Source organism: Pongo pygmaeus, chromosome 5, assembly GCF_028885625.2.
Source record: "Pongo pygmaeus isolate AG05252 chromosome 5, NHGRI_mPonPyg2-v2.0_pri, whole genome shotgun sequence".
NCBI classification, from domain to species: Eukaryota; Metazoa; Chordata; class Mammalia; order Primates; family Hominidae; genus Pongo; species Pongo pygmaeus.
In genome coordinates this window covers 117641309-117653724 of record NC_072378.2, presented here as the reverse complement: position 1 = coordinate 117653724, position 12416 = coordinate 117641309, and the positions used below count along the sequence as shown (strand labels likewise).

Genomic DNA, 12416 nt, shown 5'->3' with positions numbered 1-12416 from the left:
CAGGTAGATAGTGTCAAAATTGAATTGGGGGACACCCAACTGATGTCTGCTGCAAAATTGATTGCTTGTTTGTTGGTGGGGTGAAATCCCCTACATTTGGTCACAGAAGTTTCTGTGATGATTATTGTGGAATGAGAGAATAGGAAAAACACTTTGAAGTTGTGGTTGTTTTCCCACTAATCCAAAGAAACCTTTCTGATAAATCTATTCCTGGGAATGAGCTGAAATCATTGGAGTAGCTTTGATTAAAGGTCTGGTACTGAGCATAGAATATATTTAATAGCAGAACAAAGACTATTGGAGTTAAAGATGATGGAATAATATTGAATGCTATATGCGCTGCAATATAGATTTTGTTTTCAATTCTCAAAATGGGAGAAGAGTGTTCTGAAAATGTGAAATAAGCTTGATGATCGCTCATAGTTATTAGCTGGGAATAGAAGGATAACACTTTGTTAAATGTTTGAGAAGAGTGAGGGAAGTGAGATGTTAACTAGCTAATTTCATGAGTGCTCATAGAAGGGATAATACCTTAAAGATAATAGCTTAAAATACAGTCAAAAGAGGAAATTAGGATATAATGTCACAGTAATCATTAGAACAAAGATACAGAGCTTCCAGAAGATTAAAAAAAGGTACGTTTTTAAAGCCATCAAAGAGAGCAATGAAGACTTTACATGTGTGTTATGTTATATACAAATATAACATGACAAATAGGATGAAAGGCTAAAAATAAAAGATCAGACAAAATTATACTGAGTAAATTGCAAATAAAATGAAACCAGGAGTTGCAAACTTGATACCAGATAAGGTAGAACTCATGCCAAAAAAGCATTTACTGTTGGGGAGGAAACTGTTAACGTAATGAGCTGCATTAAAATTAAGCACTCTGTTCGTTGAAATACACATTTATAAAGTGAAAAGAAGCCACAGGATGGGAGAAGGTATTTGTAACTCATACCCAATAAAGGAGTTCATATTGATGCAGGATATTTTCTTGACACCTTCACGGTACTCACAACAGGGGTGCCCTGTTTACTCAGCCCACCCTGCTCAACTCCTGGCAGGAGGGAGCACACGAGCAAACGAGTGTGAGAACTGGCTGGCTGCTTTGGCACTGGCAGAAGCAAACTTGGTTCACTTGGGTCTGCTGCACTCCACCCCTCATGGGAGGGAGTGTGTAGGCAGGCAGGTGTAGGAACTGGCCAGCTGCTTTAGTACCTGCAGGAGCAAACTCCATGCAGGCCCTGTGGCAGCATCCAGGTCCGGGTGCCTGCGATCCCAAGGCTCCAGAGGGCATGTTACAAGGTTCTCTTAGCTCTACTGGACAGAAGTGTATTATCAGCTCACTGCACCTTTTGCCTTTTGTGGGGCAGCTGCCCTCCACCAGTAAGGGCAGAGGGCCAGTGTGATAGCCTTTTTGGGTACCTGCGCTTGGTGGGTCCCAAATTCTTGTCTGGTGCCCAAGAAGAATGAGGTAATGTGAATTCATGCTGAGAGCCACTTTCATTCACTCAATAAAATTCTCTGCATTGACCATCCTTCAAAGGATGGTCAATGCAGAGAATTTTATTGAGTGAATGAAAGTGGCTCTCAGCAGAGAGGGGAGCTGGAAAGGGGATGGGAAGGGCATGTCACTCTCCCCTGAAGTCAAGTTGCCTCTCTCCGATGTCCAGCTACCATCTCTGAAGTCATGCTGCCTGTGCCCGAAGTCCAGCTGCTTTTCCTCTCTACTGGCTGAGTCTGGGGTCTTTATTGGCACAGGATGGGGGGCGGGGCAGGCCATAGGTAGTTTTAGAAAAGACAACATTTGATTGGTAAAAAGACCTTATTCAGAAAGAACCAGTCGGGAGAGAGTGGGCACACAGGGATGGAAGTTCTCACTTTGTGCTTCAGCTTTTAGGCTCGAAGATGGGGTTTTGCTGAGGACACCCCCCTGTCTGCCTAGAATTTCTCTGCCTCCTGCCTCTATCAATGTGTGTGTGTGTGTGTGTGTGTGTGTGTGTGTAGGGAGGGAGGCAGAGGGAGGGAGGGAGAGAGTGAGAGAGAGAAAGAGAACTTACAAACCACTAAGAAAAATATGGACAACCCTCTAGAAAAATAGGCAAGAGACTAACACAGGTACTTCACAAACGAGGGTATTCAAATGGTCAGTAAACATATGAAAAGGCAGTTAAACCTTATTAGCAATGAGGAAATTTTAATTAAAACCACAACAAAATACCACTGCATCCCTACCAGAATTGCTAAAATGAAAAATACTGACAATGCCAAGTAAAGGCAAGGATATGACGCGCTCAGAGTTCTTATACATGGTGGGTATGTCAGTTGCTACAGTCACCTGGAAAAGTGACCTTTTCTCCTGAAGTCTAACGTACATACTCTGTAACCCAGAAGCTTCCCTCCTAGATATATACTCAAGAGAAATATATGCAATATGTGTCAAAAGATAGATTCATAGCAACATCATTTTAATAGTCAAAAATTCAAAACAACACAAATGCCCATCCAAAGTAGAATGAAATAGAATGAGAAGTAGAATTAAGTTGAGGGAAAGTAGAATGAATGAAAAATAGTAATGTTATATATTTATTTAGTGAATACAATATTGCTGAAAATGAAGTGCAGCTGTGCAAAACAAGCTATGAACAAATCTTATAAGCATACTCAAACATTCAAAAACAGGCAAAACTATGGTGTTAGAAGTCAGTTTATACTCTGTTGGTTACCTTTGTGGATGAAGGTGGAGGTAGTGATTGGAGGGGGTCAAAAGAAGGATCCTGGGGTGCTAGCACTGCCCTTTTTTTTTTTTTCAAGATCTGAGTGATAGTTAAATAGGTATTTTTTGTAATGTGTTACTTGTGTACTTCCCTGATATGTTTATATATGAATTAAAAAGTTATTAAAAAAAAAAAAAGGAATGCAGAAGCTTTATTAATAGGGAGTGATCTCCAGGAAGTAAAAAAGCAAGAGGCAGCCCACTATTTATAATATGCCACATCTTGGTTAATTTATAGCATGCTACTTCTTTTCTTCTACCTCTTGGGCCATCCCAGTCCTTGATACTCTGTTCTCCCTGTAACTCATAGGATATGAATTCACATCTCTGCTCCTAGTGTTAATCCAGATCCTACCTTTTCACTTATTTATTTTCTTTATTTCCTACATTCTGTGGAATATTTCCTGTTGATTATATCATGGTTGACACAAAATCAGCATGCCTAAAACTTAAATTTATCTTTTTCTCTCTCTCATATCTATATAAGCTGTCATCCTAATCTTACTGTTTCCATCAATGGCTTCATTATTCTCAAAACTGGAAATACTTGCATTATTCTTGACCTAATCTTCCATTGCACATCCACTGTACTAGATCACACCGTAACTAAGTATTGCTGACAATTTCTTTTCAGCATTGTAAAATCCTTTATTTTCATTTACAAAGTTACCATGATAACATGTCATTTGATAAGCTACAAATAGGACGTTGCTACTGTGTCCTTGTCTTCACTTCCTTAATAATGTTGCTAAAATGCCATTGAGAGAAAATGCTTCAAAATTACATAGTAACTATGGTTGTACAACTTCATGAATATACTAAAAACCACTATATTATTTACTTTAAAAGAGTGAATTTTATGATATTGAATTATATCTCAGTAAAGGTGTTATTAAAAATAAAAACAAAAAACTGTCACTTAGGGCATAGAATGATTTCCTATTAGATTGAATATCAGTTTTAGTTTATCATCCAAAGGCCATTAACTGTATTCAGCTTCATTTCTCCTATCGGGTCATATCCAGTCTGTCAGTATACCATCCCTTGAGGTAGTTTAGTCTCCTCGATAATAACATTTTCCTAGTCTAATAAGTTCTTTTGTATATAAGATTAATAATCTTATGAGAATAGTCAAAGCCATGGATATTATCACTGTTTTAAACTGGGGGGACTTGAGACAGACTGTTTTATCTAGAATCACAGGGCTAGTATTAGAATTTATTTCAACTTTGCAGATACTTAAATTTGAGCATCTTTTATGCACTAGGCACTGGTTGGTGCAATTGGGATATAGAGACATATTCCAATTATCTGATCCCTATCTATGCTCAGAGAGGCTTCTAGTCTCTCTGCCACTTTGCCTTTGCTAGTCTTCCCATGTCTGTATTTCATTACTGCTTCTATTTTGTCCATGTTGTTGTTTTCCTTCAAAGCCCTTCTAAACTCACTTTCAGTATGAATCTTTTTCTTATTTCCCTTCTTTAAGCCTTCCTTTAGTTTGAATTCCTTGGGACTGGGTCAGTTCTCTCTATATATATAACTTGCCACATTATTTTAGTTGGTCCACATGTGTATTTATCAACCCAGTTGATATGAAAGCTTGTCAAGGGCATAAATTATGATCTATGATTTTTAAAAATATTATCTACAATTTTTTTCTCATTGTGCTGACATAGTTCTGGGCCCTTAGATACTTAGCAAAATTATGTTGTTGAATAGGAAACAAAGGCATGTCTTGATCTTTAATCTACTGGCTAGCTGGGAAAACCAAAAACACAAGGGACACATCCTGTGCACAATTGTAAAACAATATATCAACTGTGCAAAAATGAAAACTTCAAACTGAATTGGTAAGTGGTCCTGATGAGTTGCTCTGCTATGCTAAAGCTGAAGACTTACAGTTAACTCTGATCTTTAGGCTTACCATAGTCTCAGAAGTTGATACCTTAGCACCTAAAATAACTTTACTAGATAATGATTGGGATGATTTGGGCTAGTATTTGTTGGATTGAAGACAGAACACAACTCACTTAGTGACATCTTCTCTAATACTGTTAATGTTAGTGATCCACCACAGCACACATTGTCTCTACCACATGGTGAACCACCTCATAGTTTTGTGTTTTCATAAGCTTTGAAGATAAAGGTGAAACAGTAAAAAGATTTCTTAAAGTAAGCAAAGTAAAATGGAAGTAGCATTCTGTGTTATTAGAAGATACAGCTTATAGTAGATTTCTCTTGCTACCAAAATATCTGACTTATACTATTGATTTTCTGTCAGTTTAGATAGATGTCTTGTATCTTGGATAATATTATTCTAATGTTTGTGTATTTATTTCAAAGGTAGTCTCTCTGTTGTCATTCTTGAATAACAATTATTAGTCAAAAGAAAGAAAATTAAGCATCCTTAATTTCTTCTATTATTTTCTTTATAAGGCACAGTTGGTGGATCTGAAATCTGAACTGACAGAAACCCAAGCAGAAAAAGTTGTTTTGGAGAAAGAAGTACATGATCAGCTTTTACAGCTGCACTCTATTCAGCTTCAGCTTCATGCTAAAACTGGTCAAAGTGTTGACTCTGGTACCATTAAGGCAAAATTGGTAAGTAGTTTAGAGAGTGACATGCCCTTGCATGTATTTTACAGGGTGTAGAGGACAATTTTGAATGAGACTTTTAAATTATAAAATATATGTGCTTATTGTGGAAAATTTAGAAAATATAAGAAATATAAAGTTTATGATCATTATGATAATCTACAATCTCATCACCTGTAGATAATCAGTGATATCAACAATCAACTGATAGAATTTTTCCTATTTAAAATATATGTATAAATATGTTTAAAAGATATTTGTGATTATAACATATAAGATTTTTTTTTGCCCTACTGTATCAGTTGGATTAAATTCAGTTGCATATAACAGAAATCCAAAGTAACATTGGGATTATTCTTGAATAGTGCTTATTTTTCTCTGAAATGAAATGTGAGACCGGCAGTCTAGAGTTGATACGGCAGCTCCACAGATATTAGAGATCCAGATTCCTTCCATCACTGTGCTCTGCCATTTTTAGCTTATGGTTTCCATCCTCAGTATTTCTTCATGTCTGCATTTCAGGCAGGAAGAAGGATTAATCTAAGTAAAGGGCAAAAAGATGCTTCTCCATGATGTTAGCCTTCTTTAAAGAACTTAATATTAAATCTTTCTCAGTAATTTTGCCAGCATTTCATTGACCATCCCCAGCTGCATGTCAGTCTCCTATTGGCCATATGGCCACTTCCAGTAAAACTGGAGTCTGTTAATGAGGAAGAAGTAAGAAATGGAATTGGGTACCAACCAGTAGCACATTCTTTTCTTTTGCTCTTAATATATTGTAAGCATTTTTCCTGCCACTGTGTACCACATATGTTTTGAGTGTGTAAGAGATAGCAGATATTTTGTTCCTATATGGGACACAGCAGTAAATAAGACAGCTATTGCTTGGCAGAGGCAGGACATGAAATGATGTTGATGATATAATGAGAGTAATACATTTACAAGTTTTACTTGTTTTCAGTTAATTTCATTTGGTTAATTAGTTCCTAGTACTGATGTGTTAAAATTCATGAAAATAATTTTAAGTTAAACTCTTAAGTTTTCAAAGTCTGTGAATCTGTGTTAGAAGGGTTTTATTTAACTGAAATAAAAGCTCATAACTGCTTCTTCGAGCTATTTGACATTAACATTCAGAAACAATCTGAATTTTCTCTAGAAAAGAATTTTCCTGAAGTCTTAACATTAGAATTTGAAAGAGTATGATGAAAAGAACACTGTACCAGTTATGTTCACTAATTTTGATAAAACAAAAAATTTTAATCTAATTTTTAATAGTATAAACAGTTACTATTGTTTATAGATTGCAAATATATTTGTTCTAATGAATTTTACCCAAATGATATTCAACATGTGGGATTTTTCCTTATAATGATTATACCACTAAATAAAAGCATTTGTTTGATCTTTTTCTAATTATAAAACTTTTTTCTTATATCTGAAGTCTGGCCCCTCTGTGGAGGAGCTGGTAAGTATATTGTTTCTGTTTTGCTTTAATATGTCACGCTGAAGTGTTCTTAGTGTTTTATTTGCATATTATATGTTGTCACTCATTGTATTTGAAAATAGCATTAATGATGGCAATTTTTTAATGTTCCAGTACCTGAAAAGTTCAGTGGATGGCCCATTGCTCTTTTCTCACTGCATGTTTTTAAACATTTTTCTTTTGTTAGTGATTTATAGCCATTATTTGCAGAGCCTGTCAATTTTTGACAATTTTTGAGCCTTGTCACTTGCTCATACCTCTACTTCAAAGAGCAATTGGTTTTCCCACTTCAGGGTATTGAAGATATATCAAGCAGGCTTAGTTTTTAACCCCCTTAAGTTTCTATTTGAAATTATTTCCAGAAAAGAATGTGCATGTTGGTTTCTTCTTCATCTACTGCATGTGTTACAACTTTTCAAGAGTCTTGAGAATAATCATATGGCCTTTGAAACAATTGAATTTTGAAATGCTTTAGCAGAAGTTATTTTAGAAAATAACAATACATTTTTAATATTTTTCTCATTACCCCAACCTAATCAAGTTCCAGTTTGTCTTATGGCTTTACCTCTTTTGAAGATACAATCTTTGGTATCTAAATGTAAAATGAACATCTTGGGTGTTACCTAGTAACAAACAGGTTAACTAAGAACCAAGAAAATTTTTTTCTGGAAATCTAGAAATGGTTAACTTCAGTTTTCTTCGTCTTATTCTTGCTTACCTCTGTTAATTTCAGGCCCAAGAGTTTCTCAGATTCATTAGGGATTTGAATCATTAAAACCCCAGTGAGTGGTAGCTTAGTATGTCTCCCACATTTCATTAATGTAGTATAAATAGCTCATTAAAGTAATTGAAAGTAGGTAATCGTCAACATAAAGTTTATTTAGCCCATAAGCCAAAGAAATCTTGGTCTTCTAGGAATGCTTTTTCAAAAGTTGCATCAACTTTAAAATGTCATAAGAAAGATTTTTGTTCGTATCTCCAAACTGGTTTCTTTTGAAACAGATACTTGCCCTTTTAGGACATAGGTTCTGAAATAAAGATTTTAATAATTCCATAATCATGTTAAAAGGAGGATTCTAGATTGAGTTTTTCGAATCCTTTAAAACCAGTATCTAGAAATTACGTTCCAGAAATTGAAAGAGTCTGCTAATCTTTCATCTGTTTGTCATATATATAACAAATATTTTTAATCAAAGAAGTGATAAATATATCTAGCATTTAGTAGTTGTCATTAGTTTTAGCTTGTATGTGTGTGTGTGTGTGTATATGTAAATATATATATTTTTTAGGATTATGGTATTTATTGACCAGTATTCAAATATATCTATTTTGATGTTATTCAAAACAGTAGACCAAAGGAGACACATTAAATTAGTACCAAAATATATTCCATGAATTGCTGAAAATTTGCTTAAATTTGTTTCTTAGCTTCTCAATATCCAAAATAAAAAGGGAAATAATTATGTAAAATAATCAGTGCCCATACAATAGAAACAGTACTATTCATCATTTCCTCAAGAGAAACAATTTCTCTGGTGCTAAGGTAGGTTTTTATTTACGTCCTCACAAAAGGGACAAAGGTGGTATAGGGAATAATGTCTTCCACATATCGTGAACAAATGTAACCATGTTTTCATAGGATTTGTGGATTCTGTAAAAGCAGTTCTGCTCAGGATAAATGCAAGTTTTCAGTGTTTACGTGGTTTTTTTGATCTATAAATAACAGTTAAAAAAATGTCTATTGGGGTCCTTATTTAACTCTCAAAGGGGTTTTATCTGGCCATATAGTTTTGTGTGTGTGTTATAAGTTTCTTGTGGTCCTCCAAGATAAATTAGCTATAAAGTGTATATGCAAGTTCTGATAAGTCTACTTTATAGACTTGTTGCATTAAAGTTAATTAAATGTTTGGGAACAACCACCAAAATGATTATTTTTATATTAGTCCAGTTTTCTAAGTCAGTTTTAGAAGTAAATAGCAGATTCAACTATCCATTGAAGCCACTTTTACTAATATGTGATAACATGAGCTTAGAGTAGACTACTTTTCTTACTATACTCCATATCAGGGTAACCCATGGCGTGCAATTATTTTATCTAGAAGTAGTTCCAAGATATTGTGGTACTAGTTCAAAAGAACTAGATCCAGATCTTTGTGTTCCATTTTATAGAGGTGATACATTGTTGAACTGTAGGCTTTTGTGCATTTTCAGGAACATGGTCTAGTGCTAAAGAGTTTTTATTTTCATTAAATTATATGCTTTTAAAAATTACATAGGAAAGAGAGCTTGAGGCAAACAAAAAAGAAAAAATGAAAGAAGCACAACTTGAAGCTGAAGTGAAATTGTTGAGAAAAGAGAATGAAGCCCTTCGTAGACATATAGCTGTTCTCCAGGCTGAAGTATATGGGGCGAGACTAGCTGCCAAGTACTTGGATAAGGAACTGGCAGGAAGGTGTGTAAAAAATGGGTATTATTGTACTCTTAAGTGACAAATTGGATATTTAATGAGGTTGACTCTTATTTCTTTTTTTTTGAGACAAAGTCTTGCTCTGTTGCCTAGGCTGGAGTGCAGTGGCATGATCTCTGCTCACTGCAACCTCTGCCTCCTGGGTTCAAGCGATTCTCCTACCTCAGCCTCCTGAGTAGCTGGGATTACAGGTGCCTGCCACCATGGCCAGCTAAATTTTGTATTTTTAGTAGAGATGGAGTTTCACCATGTTGGCCAGGCTGGTCTCAAACTCCTGACCTTGTGATCCATCCACCTCGGCCTCCCAAAGTGCTGGGATTACAGGCATGAGCCACTGCACCTGGCCGACTCTTTTTTCTTATGGTAAATGAAGCATTAATCTTTTTCCTCAGAATTATTTTACAGTTGGTTTTAACTTACTGTTGTTAAATTAATACTGACAGCATTATGTATTGCAGATCTATTTATCCATACTAAATATGTTTAGTTTACACACACAAACACTGATAGTATCTTACTGTGAAATGCTAACAACTCTGTAGAGCAGCACTTTTCAATTATTTTGTGCCTTGAGACCAGTACAGCCGATATTCACATGCATAGCAGAACTTCCATAAGGAATTCTTTTTATGATCACTGAAACCCAGTCTTTCCTGCCCTTCAAAAAAACATGTTGGTATTTAGTTAATGACAATGATTTTTATCATAATCATACACAGAATTCTGCTTGTATTTATTAAGTAAATTATTAACAAACTTTGGTGACTTACCATTAGTACTAAATCATTTTGTGCATATTCTTTTAATGTCACATTAAAAACATGGAACAAAGAAAAAATAATTTATATCATCTTGAAGTACAAATTTTCTAGTAACTTTTTTTTTTTTTTTTTTTTAATTTTGTGAGATGGGGTCTCACTCTGTCGCTCAGGTTGGAGTGCAGTGGTGCAATGTTGGCTCACTGCAGCGTCCACCTTTCAGGCTCAAGTGATCCTCCCACCTCAGCCTTCCAAGTAGCTGAGACGACAGGCACGCCACCATCCCTGGTTAATTGTTTTTAAGGTTTTGCCATGTTGCCCTGGTTGGTTCTAGTAACTTTTAACCACATTTAAAATAATCATTTTGTGAAAAGAAACTCTAATTAGAAGAAATATTTTTGTCCATTAATCTCATCTAAAAGCTAACATTTAATAGTATCTGAGTTCAGTGACTTTGCACGCAAGACATAAAACAGATTGACATTAATCTCATAAATTGTTTTTTTAGATTTATTTGAATTAAGTATATGACTAAAGGAGTTCACATTAATTCCTTTAAAAAAATTTTTTTACTAGTTTTTCCCTTGAAGATACCTGTTCTTTTCAGTTTTCATATTTTTTTATATCTGAGAGACATCAAGAAGTTCCTGAGTATTAGTTTTATCACTAATTTGAGATTCATGCAAAAGCTACTTATGTTCAGTAATTTTCCTGAATTCTCACTATAGTGAATATAATGAAAAATCAATGTACTCTTTTCCCACTATGAAGGGTCCAACAAATACAATTGCTAGGACGAGATATGAAGGGACCTGCTCATGATAAGCTTTGGAACCAATTAGAAGCTGAAATACATTTGCATCGTCACAAAACTGTGATCCGAGCCTGCAGAGGACGTAATGACTTGAAACGACCAATGCAAGCACCACCAGGCCATGTATGTTTGCTTTGCTGCTGCTTCCCACCCAGCCTCTTCTTTCTTTCTTTAATCAAAGTTGCTTTCCATTCTTTCCTTTATTCTAGTATTGTTTGAAACCTTTATTTAAAAGTGAAAATGGGATTCAACTTATTCAAAGTAGATGAAGTTTCAACACCCATAGAAATTTTAGTAGCTCTTCACAGACTTACTAATGCCCTGAGAGTGCTGCAGACAGTGAGCCATTGTTAGCAAATGCATATTGCTAGTATGTTGGATCATATTTCCAGTTTTTCCTGGATCATGATTGGGCATGCTTAAATTTGTTTTAATCTTAGCTTAGAGTGTGTGGTCATATTGATAATTTGGCAAATATTTTGGGGTAGTTCTTTAAGGGAACTTTTAGTAACTGAATCCAAATGTAGATTCTGAACTAACATTTACACCTGTTTGGTCTTGGATTAAGATGGAATTTGAGATCTGTAGCCAGTTGTCTGCTTCTGTAGCCACCATTATATAAAAGCTTCTATCTGGATAAATCTTTATTGAATTTTATCATAACAGCTGCTTGATAATATAGACCTTAATATATGAAAGCATGTCTCCCGAGGGTTCACACATCTTAGTACCAGATAATGTATGACCTTAAATAGTAAAATAGTCTGTTGCCTCTGCAAAGATTTTTGTAAGAAGAATTGGTATCTACATAGAGTTGGTGGAAGAGAAGTGGGGATAGCGATAAGCACTTATGCCATTGTTTTCTAGGACACTGGTGGTCCCCATTAACTTCTAGGTCCAGTAGATTTGGGAAATGGAGTGGTTAGGAGGAAGACAAAGTAGTTTGTATCAGATGTGTCTGATAAAAGCATGCTTGTTAAATTAGCTAAATATGAGGTTGGGGTTTTAGGTAGTGGCTGGATTATAGAAATTATTTTATACTAAATAGAGGAATTTTAACTTTAACCTGATAATCATGGAAGTTTTAAATAAAATGGCAGAATTCATAAAATTTACATTTTTTAATAGTTATTTTGGTGTAGTGAAAAGGACCAAGTTGGAGTCAAGGAGATATATTAGAAAGATACTATGGTCATCCAAGGAGAAAGTGATGAGGACAGGAGAAGTGGCATTTGAGAAGAAGGACAGATTTGAGAGGATTATAATCAGGAGGGTTTGATTGGTGACTAACTGCTTTTGGTTAAATAGTGAAAAAGAAGAGTCTGGGCTTTTAGTTTGAGCAACTGAGTGAGATCTGGCATTCACTGGGAAGGAAAATAGAAGAAAAGGAAGGATTTGGGGAAAAGATGATGAGATCAGTTTTAGACAAGTAGTGTTTGAGGGGACAATGGGATGTCCAAGATACATCCAATTGGATATATGACTCTGGATTTCAGGAGAGAAATCTGATTTGAAGAAAT

General features: G+C 35.2%; 1 protein-coding gene across 2 annotated transcripts in view; it reads left to right on the top strand.

The window, feature by feature from the left end:
- GOPC (golgi associated PDZ and coiled-coil motif containing) overlaps positions 1 to 12416 on the top strand; it is a 42730-nt gene that overhangs the window by 18525 nt on the left and 11789 nt on the right. The window contains exons 2-5 of one of the 2 annotated variants that reach the window (XM_054490690.2): positions 5216 to 5380; positions 6816 to 6839; positions 9134 to 9309; positions 10854 to 11019. In XM_054490690.2, the coding sequence (XP_054346665.1) occupies positions 5216 to 5380; positions 6816 to 6839; positions 9134 to 9309; positions 10854 to 11019 (531 nt within the window). The remainder of the gene's footprint in view (positions 1 to 5215; positions 5381 to 6815; positions 6840 to 9133; positions 9310 to 10853; positions 11020 to 12416) is intronic. The other variant, XM_054490691.2, reaches the window with a different exon arrangement.